Raw genomic sequence first — 22,847 nt, 5'->3', positions numbered from 1 at the left:
GGGTCACGAATATTAAGTATTATACCCAGAAAACTTTATTTTGGCTCCACCCTCAGCACACAGAAGTTCCCAGGCCAGGGATCAAATCTGTGTGAGCAGTGACCTGAGAGCCACCAAAGTGACAATACTGGATCCTTTAACTGCTAGGCCACCAGGGAACTCCCAGAAAACTTTATTTTAATTCGTACTAAAAAAGTAAGCTACAAATTCCACAAGAACTCAAACAGGGAAGGAGGGGAGGTGCTTGCAAGGAGATAAAGTAACCTGATAGAACTAAAAGAATGGCAAATTGGAGATATATATAGAGATATATATATATATCTTCAGGGTTAGAACACAAAAGCAAAAAACTCACTTAAAATAATAGCAGATGTATGCCTTAAAATTAAATCTTTATGTTCTCTACAAAATACCTTTAAAAACTCAAATCCAAGGAGTTCCAATCATGGCTCAGTGGAAACAAATCTGACTAGTATCCACGAGGACGCAGGTTCTATCCCTGGCCTTGCTCAGTAGGTTAAGGATCCAGTATTGCTCTGGCTATGGCGTAAGCCGGCAGCTGCAGTTCTGATTCGACCTCTAGCCCAAGAACCTCCATGTGCCGCGGGTGTGGCCCTAAAAAGACAAAAAATAAAAATAAACAGAAGCTGCTCACAAAAGAAAAAAAAACTCAAATCCAAAAAAGTGATGAAGATTTTTGGTGCTATTGGCTTGTGGTCATAGCTAATGGAGTAAAGTGTCTGTTAGTAAGGGACTAAATTAAAAGCAGAAACAAAACTAACAGATCGTTAAATTATCTATATTTAAGATTAAGCAACAATAGAGTTTTTACATATGCCTAATTTTAGCTGTTATGAAAAAAATCACTGTCATTTGTTCCTTCCTAAGAATAAACATTATGTTCAGAGCTTGTGTTACTGTTAACAAACAATGGTAGGAGGAAAAAATTCATATAGCCACTATATTTTCATTTGGGTAAATATTTATCAGTAACTTACTGCTTGATTTAACTAGTTAAGTTTAAAGGGGGGGGGGGAACCCAGCTTCAAATTTATACTTTAAATGAAGTGTTCCTCAGAGAGTGTATTATAAATCACCTTTTATTTTAAAAAAAGAATAGAAAAAGAATAAAAAAAATGAAAAATAGAAATAAATAAAGAAATAAAAAGAAATAAAAAAAGAATAAAAAAATATTCTTTTTTTATTTTAAAAAAAGAATAACTCATCACTAATAAGATAAGTATTTTGTGAAACTTTTGTCTTTGTGTGTGTATGTGTTGGGTCATGTAAAACGTATTTCTTAGAATGGGGCTCAGTTAAAAAGGTTTGAAAACCACTGCAAAGTAGTCTACAGCAAATCTACTATACAGTTAGTAACTAAAGAAGTGTTAGAAGGAATCAGACTGAATGTAAAAATCCTCCCTTTTGATTGTTCAAGAGGGTAGGATGCATATTTAAGGCAACAGTCTAAAGTTGAAAGGATCCTGAAAAATTCTACCATTTTACCAATAAGACAACACACTTACCCAAGGTCTATAGTTAACATTAGAATCAGTTTCCCATTTTAATTCTCTTTGTACTAAATTAGGCTGCAGAAAGCCACTTTAAAAAGTGTAATCAGCATTAAGTGCTAATTCTGAATTTCCTATTTTGGTTTCTAATAACTAAAAGAAACTGCAATTTAACACATGAAACCATTTCCTCAAGTACTATTCTCCTAGATTAATGACCACACCAGCTCTGCCATTAAAAGCTTTTCCCAGCTAGTTACTTGATACTTAGCTTTTTATGGCACTTTTCTTTTCCCATTATGCTCAGTAGTGCATGCAATACACTATGTTCAGGAATGCAACACACTGCTTTTGAAAATGCATGGCCAGGGCCATAATATAACTGAAATTTTTCTAAACTTCTATATTCTGTGAACTGCTACAAAATCTAATTAATCTGTGTACCTTACTCAGTATGAAACATTATAAATATTTTAGAAAGTCTCATTCAGAACAATAAAACCTGGATATATATATTCCCATCTCCTGACAAATCCTCACCAATAACTGAGTCAGTAAGAAAAGAGAAGAAACATACTATGATTGAAATCTAAATAAAGGTGATCTCTCTACAAAGAGCAAGAAAGATTAAACACTGCAAGTGATGGGCAGATGTATCACCACTTCATACAAGTAAAGATTTCTTTCTACATCCTCCCTCTTAATATCCATAATAAAGTCACACTCTCATTTGCAAAGAACCCAAAAGATAACCCAAATTATTTCTATAAAGAACATTAACTGTTCACCCTTAAACAAGTCTGTTAATGATTATCAACAAAATTCCAGATTAAAAACAATTAAAAACCACTCCATGTCAGAAAAAAACAGTATTATCTGATGTACCATTTGTGTAATGTCTTAATTTACCTCCTAAATGCTAATAAAGAAAACAGAAATGTTAGAATAATCACTAATATAACTGCAAAAGTAAAATCTTAAATACTGATAAGCTACACATTTGTTAAAAACTTGTTTCTGTACATAATATGAATCTTAATACTATAGCATAAATATGCCCACAAAGACAAAACAACATTTAATACCAAGATCAGAAAAATAAGAAATTAGAAATGCATCCATCAAGTATAGAGGGAAGACTCACTATAATGAAAAATAATGAAAATAGAATCAAAAACAATACAAAAGAATTAGACAAAGACAATACAAAAAATTAGAAAACAAGTCACAGATTACAAAAAAAAAATTGCAAAAGATAAATGTTATCCAAAATATACAAACTCTTGGAGTTCCCGTCGTGGCGCAGTGGTTAACGAATCCGACTAGGAACCATGAGGTTGCGGGTTCAGTCCCTGCCCTTGCTCAGTGGGTTAACGATCCGGCGTTGCCGTGAGCTGTGGTGTAGGTTGCAGATGCGGCTTGGATCCCGCGTTGCTGTGGCTCTGGCGTAGGCCGGTGGCTATAGCTCCGATTCAACCCCTAGCCTGGGAACCTCCATATGCCACAGGAGCGGCCCAAACAACAACAAAAAAAAAACAATAATGAGATACCACTACACACCTACAGCCAAAATTTTGATCACCAACATCATCAAATACTGACAAGGATATGGAACAACAGGAACTTTCATTTGCTACTAGTGGGAATGCAAAATGGTACTGTGGGAAATGGTTTGGCAGTTTCTAAACTAAACGTTTCTTACCATACAATCCAGAGATCATGCTGACATTTACCCAAGATTCGAAAATTTGCGTCCACACAAAAACCTGCATAGAGATGTTTATAGGAGTTTATTCATAACTATCAAAACTTGGAAGCAACCAAGATGCCCTTTAGAGGTGAATGGATAAATAAACTAGTATATACAAACAATGGAATATTATTCAGCACTAAAAAGAAATGAGCTATCAGGCTATGAAAAGACAGAGGAATCTTAAGTGCATATTACTAAGAGAAGAAGCCAATGTAAAAGGCTAGGTGTGCTGCATGATTCCAACTACATGACTTTCTGGAAAAGGAAAAACTATGAAGACAGTAAAAAGATTAGTGGTTGTTAGGAGTAAGGATGGGAAACAGAAGAATTAGGCAGAACACAGGATTTTTAGGCAGTGTAAAATACTCTATATGATATAAAATATGTGTATTTAATTATACATTGTGCAGAGTTCCCGTCGTGGGGCAGTGGTTAACGAATCCGACTAGGAACCATGAGATTGCTGGTTCGATCCTTGGCCTTGCTCAGTGAGTTAAGGATCCGGCGTTGCCGTGAGCTGTGGTGTAGGTCGAAGATGCGGCTCGGATCTGGCGTTGCTATGGCTGTGGCATAGGCCAGCAGCAAAAACTCTGATTAGACCCCTAGCCTGGGAACTTCCATATGCCGCGGGAGCAGCCCTAGAAAAGGCAAAAAAGACAAAAAAGACAAAAAAAAAAGATACATCGTGTAAACCCATAGAACGTACAACACCAAAACTGAACCCTAAGGGAAATTATGGACTTTGGATGATTATGATGTGTAGGTTCATCCTTGGTTTAGGGAAAACAAACAAACAAAAAGTACCATTCTGGTGAGTGATGTTGATAACAGGGGAGGCTATGCATGTGGGGGGGCAATCTCACTGTCTCCCTATCAAGTTTTGTTATAAACCTAAACCTGCTCTATAAAAATTAAGTCTTATGAAGAAAAAAAATTGTACTAACACTCAATTCCCAGCACTGAAAAATATTTGCTGTAAATATAATATTAATTTTAATACTACTAACTTGATTTGAAGAATTTATGAAAATTAATTAGTGGAGAAAAACACTTGAAAGTGGGCAAAATATGTGTCAAAAGACAGAAGAAGAAATAAATTTGTTACCAAGCATATGGGGACAAGTTCTTAAGACATAAAATACAATACAATGAGAAAGTTTTAAGATAATACTACTGATACATGGGCAGTGAAATAAGAATTCTCACATGGGTCACATTATTTCTTCTGGAAAGCAATTTTACAATATGTAAAAAGTATTTAAATGTTCATACTCTTAGAATCCATAATCCCATTTCTGAATTTACTACTAAGAAATTAGTTCTAAACAGCAAAATCTGTGGTATTAATTGTTGTTCTCTGTTCACAAGGCAATAGGTAAATTCCTTCCCTCTATTCCAAGCCATTGAAGTCCCTAGCCTCGGGGCCTTTTGTGTTATTTTAGAATGAGCAATTAGAAGACAATCCCCTCAACTGGCTTCTGAGAAAGCCCAGGCCCAAAGAGAGGAACCAGAGAGGAAGGGGACTGAAAGGACTGAGACAGAGTTTGAAGAGGTGGAAACTGGAGGAAGAGGATTAGAAGATTCACCCAGATCAAGATCAATACCTTCACTGGGAGGTGAGCTGGTAATGGAGAGACAAGAGAGAGAAAGAGAGGGAGAGAGAGAGAGATACTAACGTTTAGAACTCTGTTTAGAAAATTCTAGAGAAGATCCTATCACCCAAGATTTTCTGTAACTTGGCCTTCAAAAGAAACTTCCAGACTTACATAAATGAGTTATGTCAATGACAAGCAGAGTAGGCAAAAGACCAGAAAGCCCTTTCCTGATAAGGTATTAGATTGTATGAAGCTATCCAAGGATTAAGGGGAGGAGGAGTTGTACAGCAGAATAATGACCAACTAAATCAGGTTGAGGATAAAATAGATTAAATTTTAGTAAAATAGGAATATGGTATTTCACAGGTACAACCTCTAGAATAAGACTCATGCCTACTGTATTACCTAATACCTAAGGACCTGGAGGTAAATTATGGTGTTTCCACATAAGAAACTATCACATAGCTATTAAAAATATGTATACTAGGAGTTCCTGCCATGGCACAGGAGGTTAGGGATCTGGCATTGTCTCTGTGGCAGCGCGGGCCACAGGTGTAGCGTAGATAGCAGCTGTGGCTCAGATTTGATCCTTGGCCTGGGAACTTCCATATGACAGGTGTGCCCAAAACAAACAAACAAAATACACTAATTCTAATATAAAATGAACTACAAAATTATCATAGTATAAAATTAGTGGGTCAAACATTCTAACTGATCTTCTCTTATTAAGAATTAAGAAAAGAAGCTCCCACTATGGCGCCGCTGCATCTTGGGAGCACTGGGACGCAGATTCAAAGCTGGCCTGGCACAGTGGCTCAAGGATCCAGTGTTGCCACAGCCGTGGCTCTGATCTGATCCCTGGCCCCAGAACCCCATATACTGCCAGGTGGCCAAAACCAGGGTGGGTGGGTGTGGAGAAAAAAGAATTAAAAAGAAAAAATACATATGCAAGTAGGAATTCAAGTGCTATACATACTAACAAGATCAAAATGTCAGTTTTGAAACTGATGTCACAACTACCTTACAGTAGTACAAAGTATCAAAAACAATTACTATAACAGTGCATGAACAACACATTATTTTTTACCTAAATAGTATGATCATATACACATACAGCTCTTATCCCAGCAGGACCTAAGTTCAATGAGGGCAGGTTTTTTTTCTTCTATTTTGCCAACTAAGGCAATACTCGGTACATGGGAGTTCAATAAATACTTGTTAAATAAATATAAAACCCATCTTGAGGGGTAGGGAGAAACAAAAGGAAAATATTCCAAAATGATACATCAGCATTGTCTTTTTAGTGATGGAACTTTAGTGGGGCTGTTTTGGTTTCTATTTTTTCTCTGTCATCTAAGATGTCTCTGACTACATATAACTTCTAAAATGGAAAAAAAAAACACAAACAAAAACCAATTAGGAAGCAGTACACTTTAAATGCATTAAGAATTTCCTATATTTTCAAAACATCTCTGTAGAGCTCTACAGTAGCTACAGAGTAGACTTATCTGAAAATTTAAATAAAGGAAGTAAATTTAAATTATCTTGAGTGGGTAGGAAGTAGAAAAAGTACACTAAGGCTTTCTCCCCCATAGTTTAGTCAATATACAACACTAAACTTCCTCAAAGGACTTTCGATGTACTGTTATTAAAGTCCCTAATATTCAACTTTTATAAACTTTCCAATCACAGTAACTGTTCTAGAAGCAAACTATTGATTTAAAATATTCTGACCATGCCCCAAATCACCAGAGGCAGTGAGTAAACTTTCTGCCAATCTCTCAGCAAGGGCTAAAAGTGAGGGGGGAAAAAAAAATCAGCTTTGTAATATTATCAACCATGACTTTTAAACTTTTGTTCAGAGTGACCAAACACATCAATGACCAGTTTTGAAGATTTACTTGTAACTAAATGTTGGTATTTGTGGACCAAACATTCCACTTGATTTTTTTACTGAGAATTAAAAATAAGTAATACATACTCAAGTAGGAATTCAAGTGTTATACATACTAACTTAGGATCAAAATGTCAGGTCTGAAATGGATGTCACCACTGTGTACAGCAGTACAAAGTATCAAAAACAATTATGATAGTACACGACATTGTTTTTTATCTAAATACTTACTAGTTTTTTATCTAAAATTTCGAATTTTTAACATGAGAAATGCTTTTTTTCTATGAAGTAAATCAGGCAAATTATGCCACATACAGCATTATCACAACTGTATAAACATACACACCAATTATGAATACAAACAGTATTTGTTGGTTTTGATCTAAAACCCTCAAATTTTTAAATGGGAAAAATGAAAAATGCTTCTTTTTTTTTTTTTTGTCTTTCCTAGGGCTGCTCCCTCGGCATATGGAGGTTTCCAGACTAGGGGTCTAATCGGAACTGTAGCTGCTAACCTGCACCAAAGCCACAGCAAGGAGGGATCCAAGCCGGGTCTTTGACCCACACCACAGCTCACGGCAACGCTGGATCCTTAACCCACTAAGCGAGGCCAGCGATCAAACCCGCAACCTCATAGTTCCTTGTCGGATTCATTAACCACTGAGCCACGACAGGAACTCTGAAAAATGCTTTTACTATGAAGTTAAAGAGGCAAACTGTACCAACATACTGTATGATCGCAACTATAAAAACAAAAATGAAACACCCAGAAGTTAAGACTGCTATAAATGGTAACAACATTGGAGTTCCCATCCTGGTTCAGGGGTAACAAACCAGACTGGTATCCATGAGGATGCAGGTTCGATCCCTGGCCTTGCTCAGTGGGTTATCCATCTGGCGTTACCATGAGCTGCGGTGTAGGTCACAGATGTGGCTCAGATCCCGTGTTGCTATGGCTGTGGTGTAGATCGGCAGCTGCAGCTCTGATTCAACCCCCAGCTTGGGAACCTCCCTATTCCACAGGTGTGCCCAATAAACAAACAAATAAATAAATAAATAATATCTGGATGAAGAGATACATTCCAGGTAACTTTATTTCCTTTTTTCTTCATTAATTTTTATAATGAGAGTGTATTACTTTTATAAACATTTTTTCTTATAAATATTTTTTGTGTGTGATTTAAGGATGGTTATAAAAGCTACGGTGGAAATAAATGAAGCTTATAGCTCAGATACCTGAGTCAAAATCAAATTAACATGTAGTTCTAAAAAGTAACTATCAAAAGGTGCTATACAAGAAGTTCACGTCATGGTTAACGAATCCGACTAGGAACCATGAGGTTGCGGGTTTGGTCCCTGCCCTTGCTCAGTGGGTTAAGGATCCCTCGTTGCCGTGGCTCTGATGCAGGCCGGTGGCTACAGCTCTGACTGGACCCCTAGCCTGGGAATCTCCATATGCTGCGGGAGCGGCCCTAGAAAAGGCAAAAAGACAAAGAGACAAAAAAAAAAAAGGTGCTATACAAAAGAAAAGTAGGTTTCTACAGTCATTAAATTACAATATACAGTTTCAAAAGCATTGTCTTGGCATCTCCAATATTTCACAACTTTATTAAAATTAAGCAGTTAGCTACATTTTTAATAATCTTTTCATTGTTTTTTATTGTACAGAAACAGCTACTCAAAGAATTAACTATTTTGGAAAAAAATGCAAATAAGTGTTGATTCATAATGTCTCTTTTATAAGCAAAAGATACTGAAAAATCAATGTAATTCCTATTTCTCAATATCATTAAAACAGGAAAATGGGCCCTAAATTGGTCAACATATTTAAGGACCAACAATAGCTAGTAATGATTAAAGAATATAAATAAAGCATCAAGTTTACATATTCAAATGCATCCCAACATTAGAAGTTTATTTGAAATAGACAAAAATATTTACACCAAATATTTCAAGATAATCTGACGAAAACTGACTTCTAATATTCTCTTAGCAACAACTAAAGTACTCAAAGAACAAGACCTAAGAAACATTTCTGGAGTTCCCATTGTGGGTCAGTGGTAAATGAACCCAACTAGTATCCACGAGGATGCAGGTTCAATCCCTGGCCTTGCTCAGGGAGTTAAGGATCTGGCATTGCCAGGAGCTGTGGTGTAAGTGGCAGATTCTCTGATTGGACCCCTAGCCCAGGAACCTCCATATGCTGTGGGTGCACCTCCAAAAAGAAGAAAGAAAGAGAAAGAAAGAGAGAGAGAAAGAAAGAAAAGAAACAAAAGAAAGAAATATTTATGATACAGACATGCTGGTGAATAACAAAAGACAAGACAAAATTTAAAGGACTAAATGCCAATTTTCAGATATTAAAAGTACCACGAACCAAAAAGAAAAGAACCCAAATTTCTATGTTTAGCAACAGCACAAGAATTAACATTTGTGAAGGGTGCTAATGAAAGAAACCACAAAAAGGAAGGTGCTAAGATATTTTTTAAAGGAAGCAGTAAACTTAATTTACTGCAGCATCGGCTCCCTTACAACATTTTAACAGAACAGTCTAGGTCAGTGGTGGCTGACAGAAATATAATGTGAACTATACATGCAATTTAAAATTTTCAGGTAGCCACATTTTTAAAAAGTAAAAAGAAAGAGATGAAATTAATATATTTATTTACCCAACATATCCAAACATTATCATTTTGACATGTAATCAAAAATTTTAATTGGAATATTTTAACTTTTTAAAAAAATACTAAGTCTTCAAAATCCAACGTGTCTTTCACACAGAGCACAACTTGGATGCTAAATTTTCATGAGAAAAAACTTAGAAAACACTAATTATGAATTAATTCTGATACTGAGATTCATAGAAGTTACCTGAATTCATAGGGAATGATTCTGAATGTGGGTGAGGGAAAAATTCTACTGCAATCTTCTGCAATTACAAAATAAATTAACTGCAGTTCATATTACCTCTTGCAGGTCATATCATCTTCTGCAATTACAAAATAAATTAATTGCAGTTCATATCACCTGTTTTCTCATAAGGCTAAAAAAGCTGCATCACATCCCCAAAAGCAGCAGCAGAAAGAATATAAAAGGACAGACAATAAATTAATTTTGAGTGCTGCCAGAGAAGACATTAGAAGAAGAAGAGCTGGTGGGTGGCCCTGTGGCAGTGAAAAGAGTCCCTGAGGGAACATCAGCCCAGAGGAGCTAAGAGACTGGCTATTCTGAACTATTCTTACTCTGCCACCAAATGCATGGTGTTTTTTCACACCACCAGCAAACTTTTCAGTTTTCTGGTTCCCAATTGGGTGTCCTATTGCTTCAATTCATTTCTGACACTAACCACGTGGAGTTAGTAGACCCCCTCAGGTTAAGGGTTCAGTCCCACAACACTGCCCTCACATCAGATGCTAGCTCCAAGTCCCAGGTTGCCACCTATACTTCTAACAAGCAATAAATCAGGGGATTCCACGACCCACTCCTCAGGTCTGCCAATTTGTGAGAGTGGCTCACAGAACCCAGGAATAACTGAGTGGAAGAGACACAGAGAGCAAGGTATGGGAATAGGGCCAAGGGCTTCCATGCCCTCCCTCTCTGGTACACCACCCTCCTAGAGCCTTGAAGTGTTTATAAGCCCAGAAGTGCTCTAAACTCTGCTGTTTAGGGATTATTATGAAGGCTTTACTTCATAGGCATGGTTGATTAAATCAATGGCCATTAGTGAGTAGCTCATCTCCAGCTCCTCTTCCCTCCAAAGGTGGAGTAGGAGTAGCTCTGAAAGGACCAACCCTCTAATTGTGGCAGAGTGTTTCTGGTGACCAGCCCCTATCCTGAAGCTCTCTAGAGGCCAGTGAAGAGTCACCTCATTAGAGCAAAAGGGTATACTTAAGGCATTTAGGAGCTCTCTGTCAGGAACCAGGGGCAGAGATCACATTATTTCTAGATTATGCCATTTTGTACATGTATTTAAGATCATGTGAACCAGGTCTGTCACTGCTGGAGAAGTGAGGTATACACATATGGAAAGGGGGAAAGCTAAAATGAACTGTGTTGAATTAGCACTGGAGATAATCATCATGAATTCATGGCTTTCAATAGATAAGTAGATAGATATAGATGTATACACACAGAGGCAAAAACACACAAGCATACACATAAATATTTCCTAACTCTTCACTGAAGAGTCTGGAAACAGTGATGTTCCAGGAGCCTTGTGCACGCTTGACACTCATCTACCGTCTTCTGAATTGTTACGCAATAAAAGGAACCTGGCTCCTTGGAGAAATGGCTGGTCCAGGCCTGGGATGGGGAAAGAAGATGAACCTGGAATAGCCTACACAAGATTATCATCAAAAAATGATAAGGTCATGTTAATAAAAAAGACATAGAAGGCAGCTTCTGGCCAGATCTGGGACAACTGTTAAATTTGAAAGTATTTTACAGTAAAAAGGTTTTTTTTTAAATACCACTGTATCTGTCCATCATGTGAAGGAGAAAAAATTATACTGTATAACATTTATCTAAGTTCTAGTTGTTAAAGAAGTTATCTTTACTCATGAAGAGGGTAAGGATGACAGATGTTTAAAATACTAAACTAATAAAGGTATTCAACCAAGTAAATACTCAGTAAGATCTATGAAAGCTTGTAATAGTGGCATTTATGGGAAATATGACAGTTTCACTTCATAAGAGGAATGGAAAACAGTCAAGAGTCAATGCTATGCTTTAGCCATAAGGTGCTCACCAGCAAATCATCACCATTTCTCCCTTCTTCACTTATGTCCAAGAGAAAAAAATAATCTATAGAGACATAAGAAACTACTGGTACAAATGCAACATAGACAATTTGTTCACCAAAAGTAAAATCTAAACTAGCACCTCTATATAGCTCCGTGCCTAATTAGGCAGAATCAATATTTAAATTAAGAGTCTATTATTTTAAACTGGTTGATGGTTTTGGCTTTTTTTTGTCTTTTTATCTTTTTCTAGGGCCTTGCCCACGGCATATGGAGGTTCCCAGGCTAGGGGTCTAATCGGAGCTACAGCCACAAGCCACAGCAACGAGGGATCTGAGCTGCGTCTGTGACCTATACCACAGTTCACAGCAACGCCGGATCCTTAACTCATCTGAGGATCCTTAACCCACTGATCAAGGCCAGGGATCAAACTTGAAACCTCATGGTTCCTAGTCAGGTTCATCTATTCTTTATACATCCAATATCTTTATTTCTGCTTTCCTGGTAAGTAAAAAGTAGCATTGATACTTAACAATTTTAGAATTTATAAGTTCAATTAATTCTTACTCACCATGCAAAACTTGAAAATGAGCAATCTGTACACACACCAAACTCCTACTAATGCTAAAGTCAATTTGTCTCTGTTAGATGGAAATTTTATATACATAGACCACTAGAAATAATATTCCTCTCCTAAAGCTTTAAGTCTAGGAGCTCCCACTGTGGCTCAGTGGGTTAAGAACCTAACACAGTCTCCGTGAGGATTCAGGTTCCTCTGTGAGGATCCTTGGCCTCACCCAATGGGTTAAGAATCTGGCATTGCCGTGAACTGCAGCATAGGTGGCAAATGAAGCTCAGATTCAAGTGCTGCCATGGCTGTGGCACAGGCCCACAGCTGCAGCTCTGATTCGACCCCTATCCGGGCAACTTCCACATGTAGAAAGTGCAACCGTAAAAAGAAAGAAAGAAAATATCTCTTGTAAGATAGCATGCTGTGGACATAGCACCGTGCCTGTCACAAAAAGAGTCCTAACAGCTAAGTACTAGTAATTAATAATACTTTTCCAGATTAATTAGCAAGGAACACTCTGCCAAAAAGATAAGGCCTGAAGAAAAAAGTATATGCAGTTATGTAGGCTATTTGTTGTAGAAAAAGTCCAATTTGACCGCATCCTAGAAATAAGAGGAGTTCCCATTGTGGCTCAGCGGGTTATGAACCCAGCTAGTATCCCTGAGGATGTGGGTTCAATCCCTGGTCTCACTAGGTGGATTAAGGATCCCACGTTGCTGTGAGCTGTGGTACTGGTCACAGATGCGGCTTGGATCTGACAGTGCTGTGGCTGTGGCATAGGCCGGCAGCTGTAGCTCCAATTCAACCCCTAGTCTGGGAACTTCCATATGCTGTAAGTGCAGCCCCCCAAAAAAGAAGAAAATATAAGAATCTTTACTGTAATGGAGTTTCATTTGAAATCTGGCTATTTCCTTAAGTGACACACAAAGATGGTCATTTTAGAGAGATGCTCCACTAATAAAGTATATATCACCAGGCTAATATGCAAATATGGCATGAATGTCAGAGACTACAGGAGAGAAACAAACTGTTTAAGAATCAGCACATCACTCCCAATGACTGAGCATTCTGGAAACTAGTTGGTAAATGGCATATAAAGTATGAAAACTATTTTGGATTGAATTTAACCAGCCACAAAGAATAACCAAAGCTAAAACAGTAACTGGCTTAGAATAGATGTTTATGATCGTAACTGAGGCAAAGGAAGCAGACAAAATATTATAATTCAATATTTCAATTTTTAAAGACTTTCCTCGCTCAACTATCCATACTAGCCTTCATCATACCTTCTATTTACCCCATCTTTCTTGCCCCATATTTGTTCAAACTTTCCCAAAGAAATGGCCTACTCTGAGTTCCTGCTGTGGTGCAGTGGGTTAAAAATAGGACTGAAGCAGTATGGGTTGCTGTGGAGGCATAGGTTCTATGGGTTTAAAATTTTTATGTCATTTTAATTAATTTAAATAGCAACATAGGTTTTATGGAACAGTGAGAATTTTAATGGACAGTGAACAGCCCAGAAATTTGGATTATTATAAGAGACTTATTATAGGCTCCTCCCTTACTCAGCCTCCACTCTCACTTAGGTTATCCCGAATGATGTTAATGACTTTTTAACAGTCAAATGCAATAAACAATTTCAACAGCCTAAACAAATCTATTTCTTTTCTATGCCTTCTAAAATTCATTCTCCACATCTACTACTATATAAACTGGACTTCTCTGCTATGTTCCTTTCTGGATATGTTATTCCCTTGATGTTACCATTCTCGTAGTGTTCTACATAACCCCTGAGCGCTTTTTCCTTTGCCCACCCATTAATCACTCCTATTTTGCCTTAACCCCATTATTGTCCCAACTCTTCCCCTATTTCTCTCTTCATATATATCCTCTCCTTAGATATTTCATTTACTTCCATTATTTCAGCTATGACTAAGATAGACATTTGGGAACCACCAGCCTCTATGTCTACTTCAGACCTATCTTTTGAGCTTCAAGAATGTATCCAACTGCCTACAGAACTTCTTCCTGGACATTTCACAAATATCTCAAATTCAACAGGGCGCTTCCCCTCTCAAAAAAAAAAAAAAAAAAACTCCTATTCCTTCTTATTCCCTCCTTCAGTTGACAGTACCGTCATCTATTCCCACCCTCTCATCCATGCTTCATGTTTCCTCCAAATTCCACTTAATCAATTAAACCCTGCATATTTTACCTACTAAATTTAAGATTCCATTCCTCTATTCTCATCCTGGTTCAGGCCCTAGAAACCTCATACCTATACATAAAATTAAACTGTACACATCTCTAGTACTCCTTATATCCATTCTTCACAATTTCTACTAGGCAAATCTACCAATTACTTCTTTGCTTAAAATTATTTAATCCCCACTGCCTACAACTGAGTATTTGTGTGGGACGTTCAAAGAGCATGTAAATATAATAACGCCTAGGAACTCTTCAGCATGTTAAAGAGATGATATATTGCATTTCCCAAATTCACCTTAATCTACCAAAATCCACGGATACTCGAATCCCTTTTATAAAATGGTAGAGAATTTGCATAGAACCTATATATATCTTCCTGTGTACTTCGAATCATCTCTAGATTACCTATAATACCTAATACAATGTAAATGCTGTAGAAATAGTTGTAAACATAATGCAGATGCTAGGTACACAGTTGCTACAAGTGCAGCAAATTCAACTTTTGCTTTTTGAAACTTTCTGAAAATTTTTTTCCCTATACAGTTGGTTGAACCTGTGGATGCAGAACCTGCAGATATAGAGTGCCAACTGCATATTATGTTGTTTACCTCAGAATCATTAGCCATTAAGATGATCCTATCATTATTCCGAACAATGTTTACTTCTATCGACTCAGAGAAAACGTGCACATCAATGACTGATTCACTAATTTGTTTCATCTCTCACTGTTTGGTTTATATATTAATTCATGTTTGATTAACATGAGACCATTCACCATATACATAATGACCAAAACACCTGTCAATTTCTCACCTGTCTCTGAGAAATTGCACCCTGGCTGCACAAAAGGCATCTACAGAAATAATGAGTTGTTTTTCTTTTTCTTTTTCTTTTTTTTTTTTTCCGTCTTTTTGGGGCCACACCCATGGCATATGGAGGTTCCCAGGCAAGGGACCAAATTAGAGCCATAGCTGCTGGCCTACACCACAGCCATAGCCAGCACCAGACCCAAGCCACATCTGCCACCTACACGGCAGCTAGCAGCAATGCCGGATACTTTAACTCACTGAGTAAGGCCAGGGATCAAACCCGCATACTCATAGGGGATACTAGTCGGGTTCTGAGCCACAATAGGAACTCCTAATTAGTGGTTTTTCTTAGCTAACCTAAATATGATGATTATACCAAATAGATTTCCAAACATTTTCTTAAGTTATTCTTAGTCTTCAATTTCTTAAGTTTTCTTAAATTTCTGGGAAAACTGTATTTGCCTATGATGACAACCAGCTTATCTGTGCTAAAAATCATTAAGCACATTAACTTAGCATAGCATTACATTAACATGTAAATCTTGCAATGCCAAGACTCAAGTCACAACATCAAAAACTAAATTCTTTATGAAAGTCCACCTGAAAAATCTAAATTAATACAAATTAGGTGAAGATATACAATCAGGTCAACCACAAAACCAAGCAAATTACTAAAGTTTCTCCTCTCCTATAGAACATATCAATAACCAATCTTTTTAAAACCACATACAAAATTAAAGTCTGCCATCTGTCAAAAGCACAATCTTCCAAATAAAAAACACTCTCAAGAAAAGCTTCTGGAGAAGTTCAGTCGTGGCTCAGCAGTTAACGAACCTGACTAGTATCCATGAGGACTCGGGTTCCATCCCTGGCCTTGTTCAGTGGGTTAAGGATCCTGTGTTGCTGCAGCTGTGGCATAGGTCGCAGGCTACAACTCCAACAAAAAAGACAAAAAAAAAGAAAAAAAGAAAAGCTTCTAGCAATTTCTCTTCGGTCTGAAAAGCTGCTCCCCTTTGTGTTAAGATTTAATAAAACAAATTGAGAAAATAAATAAAAAAGTTCTAAAACCCAACTTTAAGTTTAACAGAATCAATTTGTAACAAATGATAACTTACAGCCTTCCAAATAGATTTTTTAAGAACATCATATCCTTGGGGTTTTTCCTTTTTTTTTTTGGTCTTTTTAGGGCCACGCCCGCAGCATGTGGAAGTTCCCAGGCTAGGGGTCCAATCAGAGCTGTAGCCGCTGGCCTACGTACGCCAAAGCCACAGCAACAAGGGATCTGAGCAGAATCTGCGACCTACACCACAGCTCACAGCAACGCCAGATCCTTAACCCACAGAGTGAGGCCAGGGATTGAACCCAAGTTCTCATGGATGCTAGGTGAATTCGCTAACTGCTGAGCCACGATGGGAACTTCAAAAAGCATCATATCCTTTTTATTATACTGTATCTTACACCTCACATTTTTCAAAGTACCTTCACATAGTAGTTTCAGTTGCCCCTGAGCAATCCTGTAAACGTCAGTAAGACATGTTACTGGTAAATCAGTGTTACAGATTAAGTTCCTTACTCAGGGTGAGCTAATTGGGTGATATAGAACCCAGGTTTTCTGCCTTAAAGCTTGTTTCTGATAATACAGTATTTTATTATACCATAGTGAACTCTCCAAATTCAAGATTAGAGAATCTGATGTGGACCAAAGAAAGGCAAGGAATATGGATGAAATGACTCTGAGATCTAAAATTATTTTAATAACAAAACATTTAATAATTACCAGAGTATACTGAGCTGATATCTTCAAAGAGCTCAAAGACCAATAGACAAAGAATGTAAATGAAAAATTTTTAATCAATTTGAAGAAAACTGTAAGAACGATCCCAAGAGGAAAGATCTTAGCAAATTCTGGAAACTAGTATTTCAGAAAGACTGGCATTTGGAAAAGTAATAGGTCATGAAATTAGAAAGTTAGGCAGAGGACAGGTAAAGCTAAAGAATTTGAAAACACCGATGACAACATCTTCAACATTTCTCCTGTAAGAATGGTAGTAATGTTAAGAGTTTAGCTATGTTTTTCAAGCATAGATGTAAAACAAATCAAAATTTTCATCAGTACCCTCAGAAAGACAGCCTAAAAAAGATGCCGCATCATCACAGTTAAATTTACGTGCCAGGCCCTGTCCTAAATGTTTTATATATGTACTAATTCATTTAATCATCACAACAACCCTGTAAAATAGGTACTCTTACATTCCATTTTGCAGATAAGAAACTAGCACAGAAGTTATCCAAGTTACACAATCATTAGCTGAGCCAGAATTTGAATTGAAAGTCAGGCATTTTAGACCTTAATTACTGTTATACTGCAAAAAAAAAAAAAAAATGCCATCTTCAAACCTAAACTCAGGTCATGCCAAGTTTCACCTAGTCTTGCACACTTGATTTTCTTTTTTTCTGTAACACAGAAAAACAAAATGCAAGATCCTAAAAGTAAGTAAATATAAAGAACTGGGACAGCAAAACCTGATGATAAATGATTATGAGTTTTTTCATGGTACACTAACATTTCCAGAAATTATAATTTGAACATAGACATTGTTGCTGCCTTTACAGCTTTATCTAAAAAAATTTAGAAGCTACCAAAAAACACAAATAACATGTTTAAGATGATTTCTGAAAATGAGAGCCCAGTTTTAATTCAGTGTTTCCACAGAGATTAACTACGATGACTTTCAAATGACCAGGATCTTGCATTAGATTCTGAATGTCAAGAAATGAACTCAGTCACCAGTCAACAACAGAACAGATTCTACATTTGTTTTACACAAAAACAACCTCTTTCAAAGTTCTTATAGTAGAAACAATGTGATACTAAAGTTCAGAAAAAAGGTAAATAAGAGAAAAGGAAAACATTTAAACCCCTAAGACTAAGTAAGAAATAACTCTATCACTGAAAATCAACCTAAATATAATTCTCAATTCCTGTACCACAAAAGTTACTTCTTTTTTAAAAAAAATTTTTTAATTAAAGCATAATTGATTTACAATGTTGTCAGTTTCAAGGTTACTTCTTAAAGCAATAAATCTACATACATTTTAAATCAAATCTTACCTAGTCAAAATTATCCTGTCTTTAATTCTATTCTGTCCTGTTTAGAAGGAACAAGATTATTTCAAACAAGTCACCAAAGCAGCTACCCTTCAGTTACCTGAATTTTGCCTATACTCCAAATCAGTGACTGAGTATTTAAAAACAAACAAACAATCTCCGAGAGTATTCCCTGAAATTTAGTTCCTGAAACTGAAAGTTACTGCAGATTCCTAAATAAGAAGGAATGTGGTACAAATTTTAAAAATTGATAAACTTCATAAAACATTAATATCATATACTCGTGATGAGACACAAGCCTTAACTTACTAAAAGCAAGACAAAAGTAGACACTAAGTAGTTTGGAGCTTAAAATTTATGATTTGACCTCTTCTTTCAGATCTGGAAACAATCTTATCAATGTATCAAGTGAACGGCAATATTTAGAAGAAGCATGAGAGAAAAGTCTTTAAATAAATCACTCCTGAATCTCAGTGTATAACATAATTTGCTTCAAGGAAATATATACATATAGATGGCTGCACCCACAGCATGTGGAAGTTCCCAGGCCAGGGACTGAACTCTCGCCACAGCGGTGGCAACCTAAGCAGCTGCAGTAACAATACTGGATCCTTAACCCACCAAGACACAAGGAAACTCTGCTGTATTTCTTAAAAAAAAAAAAAAAAATTCCCTAAAAAAGCAACAGAGTTCCCCTAGGGCTCAGCAGAAAATGAATCTGACTAGCATCCATGAGGACACAGGTTCCATTCCTAGCCTTGCTCAGGGGGTTAAGGATCCGACGTTGCTGTGAGCTGTGGTGTAGGTCATAGACATGGCTCAGATCTTGCGTTGCTGTGGCGTAGGCTGAGGCTACAGCTCTGATTGGACCCCTTGCCTGGGAACCTCCATATGCTGCAGGTTTGGCCCTAAAAAGACAAAAAAAAAAAAAAGAAAAGGGCAATGTAAACTCTGCAAAGCCCAGCAATATATTTTCTGACCAAGGCAACAGAGAAGTAAAATTAAGGTACATCACTTGTCTAATAAAAACCAGGTAAAGAAATCTGCATCTTAAAAGCTCTCACTTATCACTTAAGATCCTGTGGCATCAAAGTACTACCTATGCATTATTTATTAAGAATCATTATTTGTTTTAAAAGATAACTATGCATATTGTGACTAAAAATAAGCTTGATGGAATGAAGTTTGACTTGTATACAAGTCATTCTTCATCCCCAAAAGCCTATGTATTTCTCTATTTGAAGTGATTAAAATCAACACCCAGAAATCTGGAATTTGCCATAGTTACAGGATCGGATTTCTCTAGAAATCTGACAGTAACTTACACACCAAAACAGAATTGCTTCATTTGAGATTTGCTAATTAACTATCTACTAGACTAGTTTTTCCCCCCACTGTATCATTACTTCCAAGATAATAAACTATCAGAAAATCCCAGATATAAAAGAAAACCCCAGCTATAAAGGAAAACACACACATTACATTCTGAGAAGTTTTAAAATTTAAACAATTAAAACTAACAAAATTAATCCATAAAGTGCTCAATATTTCTTTGGGTCTAGTCTTAAGACACTAAGGTAACTAAATAAGAGTAAGAAAAGGAAAACTTAAAAAAACACCTAATCAAACGTGAAACCACAAATAAAATCCAGGATCAGTAAGCATAAGGTACAAACAAGAAGCAGGTGTCTACCTGTAAACCAAAATGTTGCCTGTAAACCAAAAGGAATGGAACCTAAGTTTTTAAGTATGACTGATCAACAGGAAAAAAGTTATGGTTTGACAAATTTTTGTTTTTTTAAAAAATGATCTGCCATCTTTCCAACTCTGAAACACTATAAAATTGAGCACTTTTTATTTCACAATGCCTTATAAGTTCTATGTCACTAACTATAAAACTTAAATTACTTGTCAGTTTTTTCCAGGAAGTTTACTTCCTTCCACATGCTAATTTCCCTTCACATTTGATATGGCCTCGGTTATTTGGAAAGTGACACTCAAAGGGTTAAGTGTTAACATATTAGTTCATGGAAAATAGATAAATTCTTAGACCTTTCAGTTTGGTTCATATTCTATTTCAGTTTGGCCCATTAGTCTTGGCAAGAAGATTATGGGTAATGGCATTTTTCATGTTTAATGCAGGCATTTTCATTCTGTGCAGGTCTGCTTCTTCCATAACCTATACATGTTCACTTCCTGATGAGGACACCACTCAATCAAGCTGCTACAGGTCAAGCAACAAGTAGCCCAAACCCAGCTATTTAAACCTAGAATATACCTGTCAACCAGGATGACACACCACTATTTACACCATGACAACCTCCTAGAGATTAAAAAAGGAAGCCTTGTGACTCCTTGGGATTCTTGGGAAAGTTTGGCTTAAAAACCTTTCACAAGATTAAAACAATGATAATAACATTACTACTGTCAAAACACATTATACAATTTACACAGGCTCCTGTACTGTTCACAGTATAGGGAATAGGCTGCAGGCATACTTTAGATTTAATTACCAATGTCAGGTCACTGCTAGCTCCTACAAGGTTTAAGCATCATTAGGTAGAACAATATCAAACACTTATTGTACATTTCTAGTCACAAATTATTTACCCAAAGAAGAAATACCTTTTAATAGTTTATTAGATTCCTGTGTGACCACGAACTAAGATACATCCAAAGGAAGGTCATTCGTGAACAAGGTCTTTCTTAAAAACACAGCCTGATCTCACAGATGGAAACACGCGCCTAACACATCAGCAGCTCATCATTGCAGACCTCCTGATGAGTAGAAGGCAAGAAGGCTGTGCTTAATCTAACTCAAAAACTTCCCCACTAACTTCAAGTTTCCTGCCAGACACTAAAACAATAACGAGTAAGCAAGACATTTGTACCAGGATGCCTTTCACCACTCCTTCCCTAGAAGCAAATCGCACTGGCTACAGCCACTAACTCCTATTCTATCCAAACACCTAGGTGCAAGCCCCAAATTCTGGTTTCTACCTCTTTTCAAAAGTTGGCCTCCCACCACACTCGACTTGGAGCAAACAGTTAGAGAAAGACATGCCAAGGGTGAACTCTAGAAACTGGTCGAACTGAGCCAAATCTGGGATCCAAACCACCGTAAAATAAAGAAGTAGCTCGTGTATACCTGCAGTTCACACCAAGCGACCTCCACCGTAGTTTCGGTGTCCAGACCTTTATAGACCGTCTTAAAGGAGCCCCTGCCAATTTCGATGTCAAACTTGAGAAAGCGGCCATCATTGGACATGCCCACTGCCTTGGTCTCCAGCTCTTCGATGTCATCCTGCTGCTGGCTCCGCTCCTCTTGCGGCTCCTTGGCGCTGCCGCCGCCGCTGCCGCTTCTCGCCGACGGGGGCTCCTCTTTGCTCCCCGCTTGGCTGGGCTGGGCAACCTGACGGTCTCGGCTGGCGCTGCCCGGGGCCGAGGCGGCGGCCGGGACTGCGGCGGCCGGCTCCCCCGGGGTGGCGGCGGCTGGCGGCTGCTGGGCCACATGGGCGACAGCGGGGGTCAGAGTCTCCTCGCGGTGGGGCTCCGGGGGGCTCCTCTGCTGGGCCACCGCGGCGGCGCCGGGCTGGGGCAGTGGGAGGGGGAGGCCGGGCAGCTCCAACGCCGTGGCGTTAGAGTCGCAGATGACGCTACGGCGGAAGAAGCGGTGCTCGGTGGTGGTGGTCGCGACCGCCCCCCGGCTGTCCTTGTCCATGGTGTGGCGGCGACGCCGGTACTCCTCCGTCCTGCCGGCTCCGGCGTCGGCTGCCGCGGCGCCCAGCTTCTCCCCCACCGAGGAGTCCGAGCTAGAGCCATTCTTGGGGGCAGGCGCTGGCGGCGAAAGGAACAGGGAGCCCGGCGGGCTGCTCTGCTGATCGGCCCCGCCGCCAGACATGGTAGGAGTGGGAGCGAGGCAGGCGGCTCGAATTTGGATAGAAGCGGGCCGCTGTGGGCCGACGGCCCCTCACTCGGCACTGACTCGGCGGTCCGAGCGGGAGGCGGGGCAGCGGGCCGGGCTGCGGAGGCCGCTGCGGCTGTCGAAACGGGCTGCTCGGGGGCGGTGGCGGGGCGGAGGCACGGGGGCTGGCGCCTCACCGCCCGCACCCATCGTGCGGCAAGCGGCGGCCGAGCGGACGGGAGCGGCAGCTGCGCGCGGTCATGGGTGCAGCGCGGGAGCCCGCACCGAGTCCAGGCGGGGGCGGCCCTGGCTCCCCGCCGCCGTGGCCCGGCCGGGCGGGCTGGGCCCTGAGGCCGGCGGCTGCGCGCGGACCCCCGAACGGCAGCCGCTCGGGCGCGGAGGCGGGGGAGGCCGCGCCGGGGCTCGCGGCCAGGCGGGCAGCCGCTCCTCCTCCCCGCCAAACTCCTGGACGGCCTCACAGGCCACCCATCGCCCGACGCGAGGGGCGGACGCGCGACGCGGAGGAGCGGAGGAGCTGCCCCCGGCCCCGGGCCTCGCCGCCCGCCGCGGGCCCGGCGGACCCCGTGCCCTCCGGGCCGGGGCCGGGGGCTAATAGAGGGAGGGCCGGTGGGGAAGGGCCCGAACCGCTGCTCCTCCGGGCCGAGGAGGGCAGGGAGGAGGAAGGGCAGTCACCCCGTCAGGAGCCTTCTGTCACGGAGACGGTGCAGAGAGGCCGAAGGAGAAGAGCCGCGTC

The 22,847-nt window shown here is 39.3% G+C and overlaps 1 protein-coding gene across 15 annotated transcripts in view; it reads right to left on the bottom strand.

Moving 5' to 3' along the window:
• The window catches only part of WNK1 (WNK lysine deficient protein kinase 1), a 141,476-nt gene extending 119,250 nt beyond the window's left edge, over positions 1 to 22,226 (bottom strand). For all 15 annotated transcript variants that reach the window (XM_047787859.1, XM_047787863.1, XM_047787860.1 and 12 more), the window contains exon 1: positions 21,338 to 22,226. In XM_047787859.1, the coding sequence (XP_047643815.1) occupies positions 21,338 to 22,090 (753 nt within the window). In that variant the 5' untranslated portion in view covers positions 22,091 to 22,226. The remainder of the gene's footprint in view (positions 1 to 21,337) is intronic.
• Positions 22,227 to 22,847: the final 621 nt, after the last annotated feature.

The sequence above is a fragment of the Phacochoerus africanus genome, chromosome 7, assembly GCF_016906955.1.
Source record: "Phacochoerus africanus isolate WHEZ1 chromosome 7, ROS_Pafr_v1, whole genome shotgun sequence".
Taxonomy (NCBI): Eukaryota; Metazoa; Chordata; class Mammalia; order Artiodactyla; family Suidae; genus Phacochoerus; species Phacochoerus africanus.
Note: the sequence above shows the minus strand (reverse complement) of the source record. Positions and strands in the feature narration are given on the sequence as shown.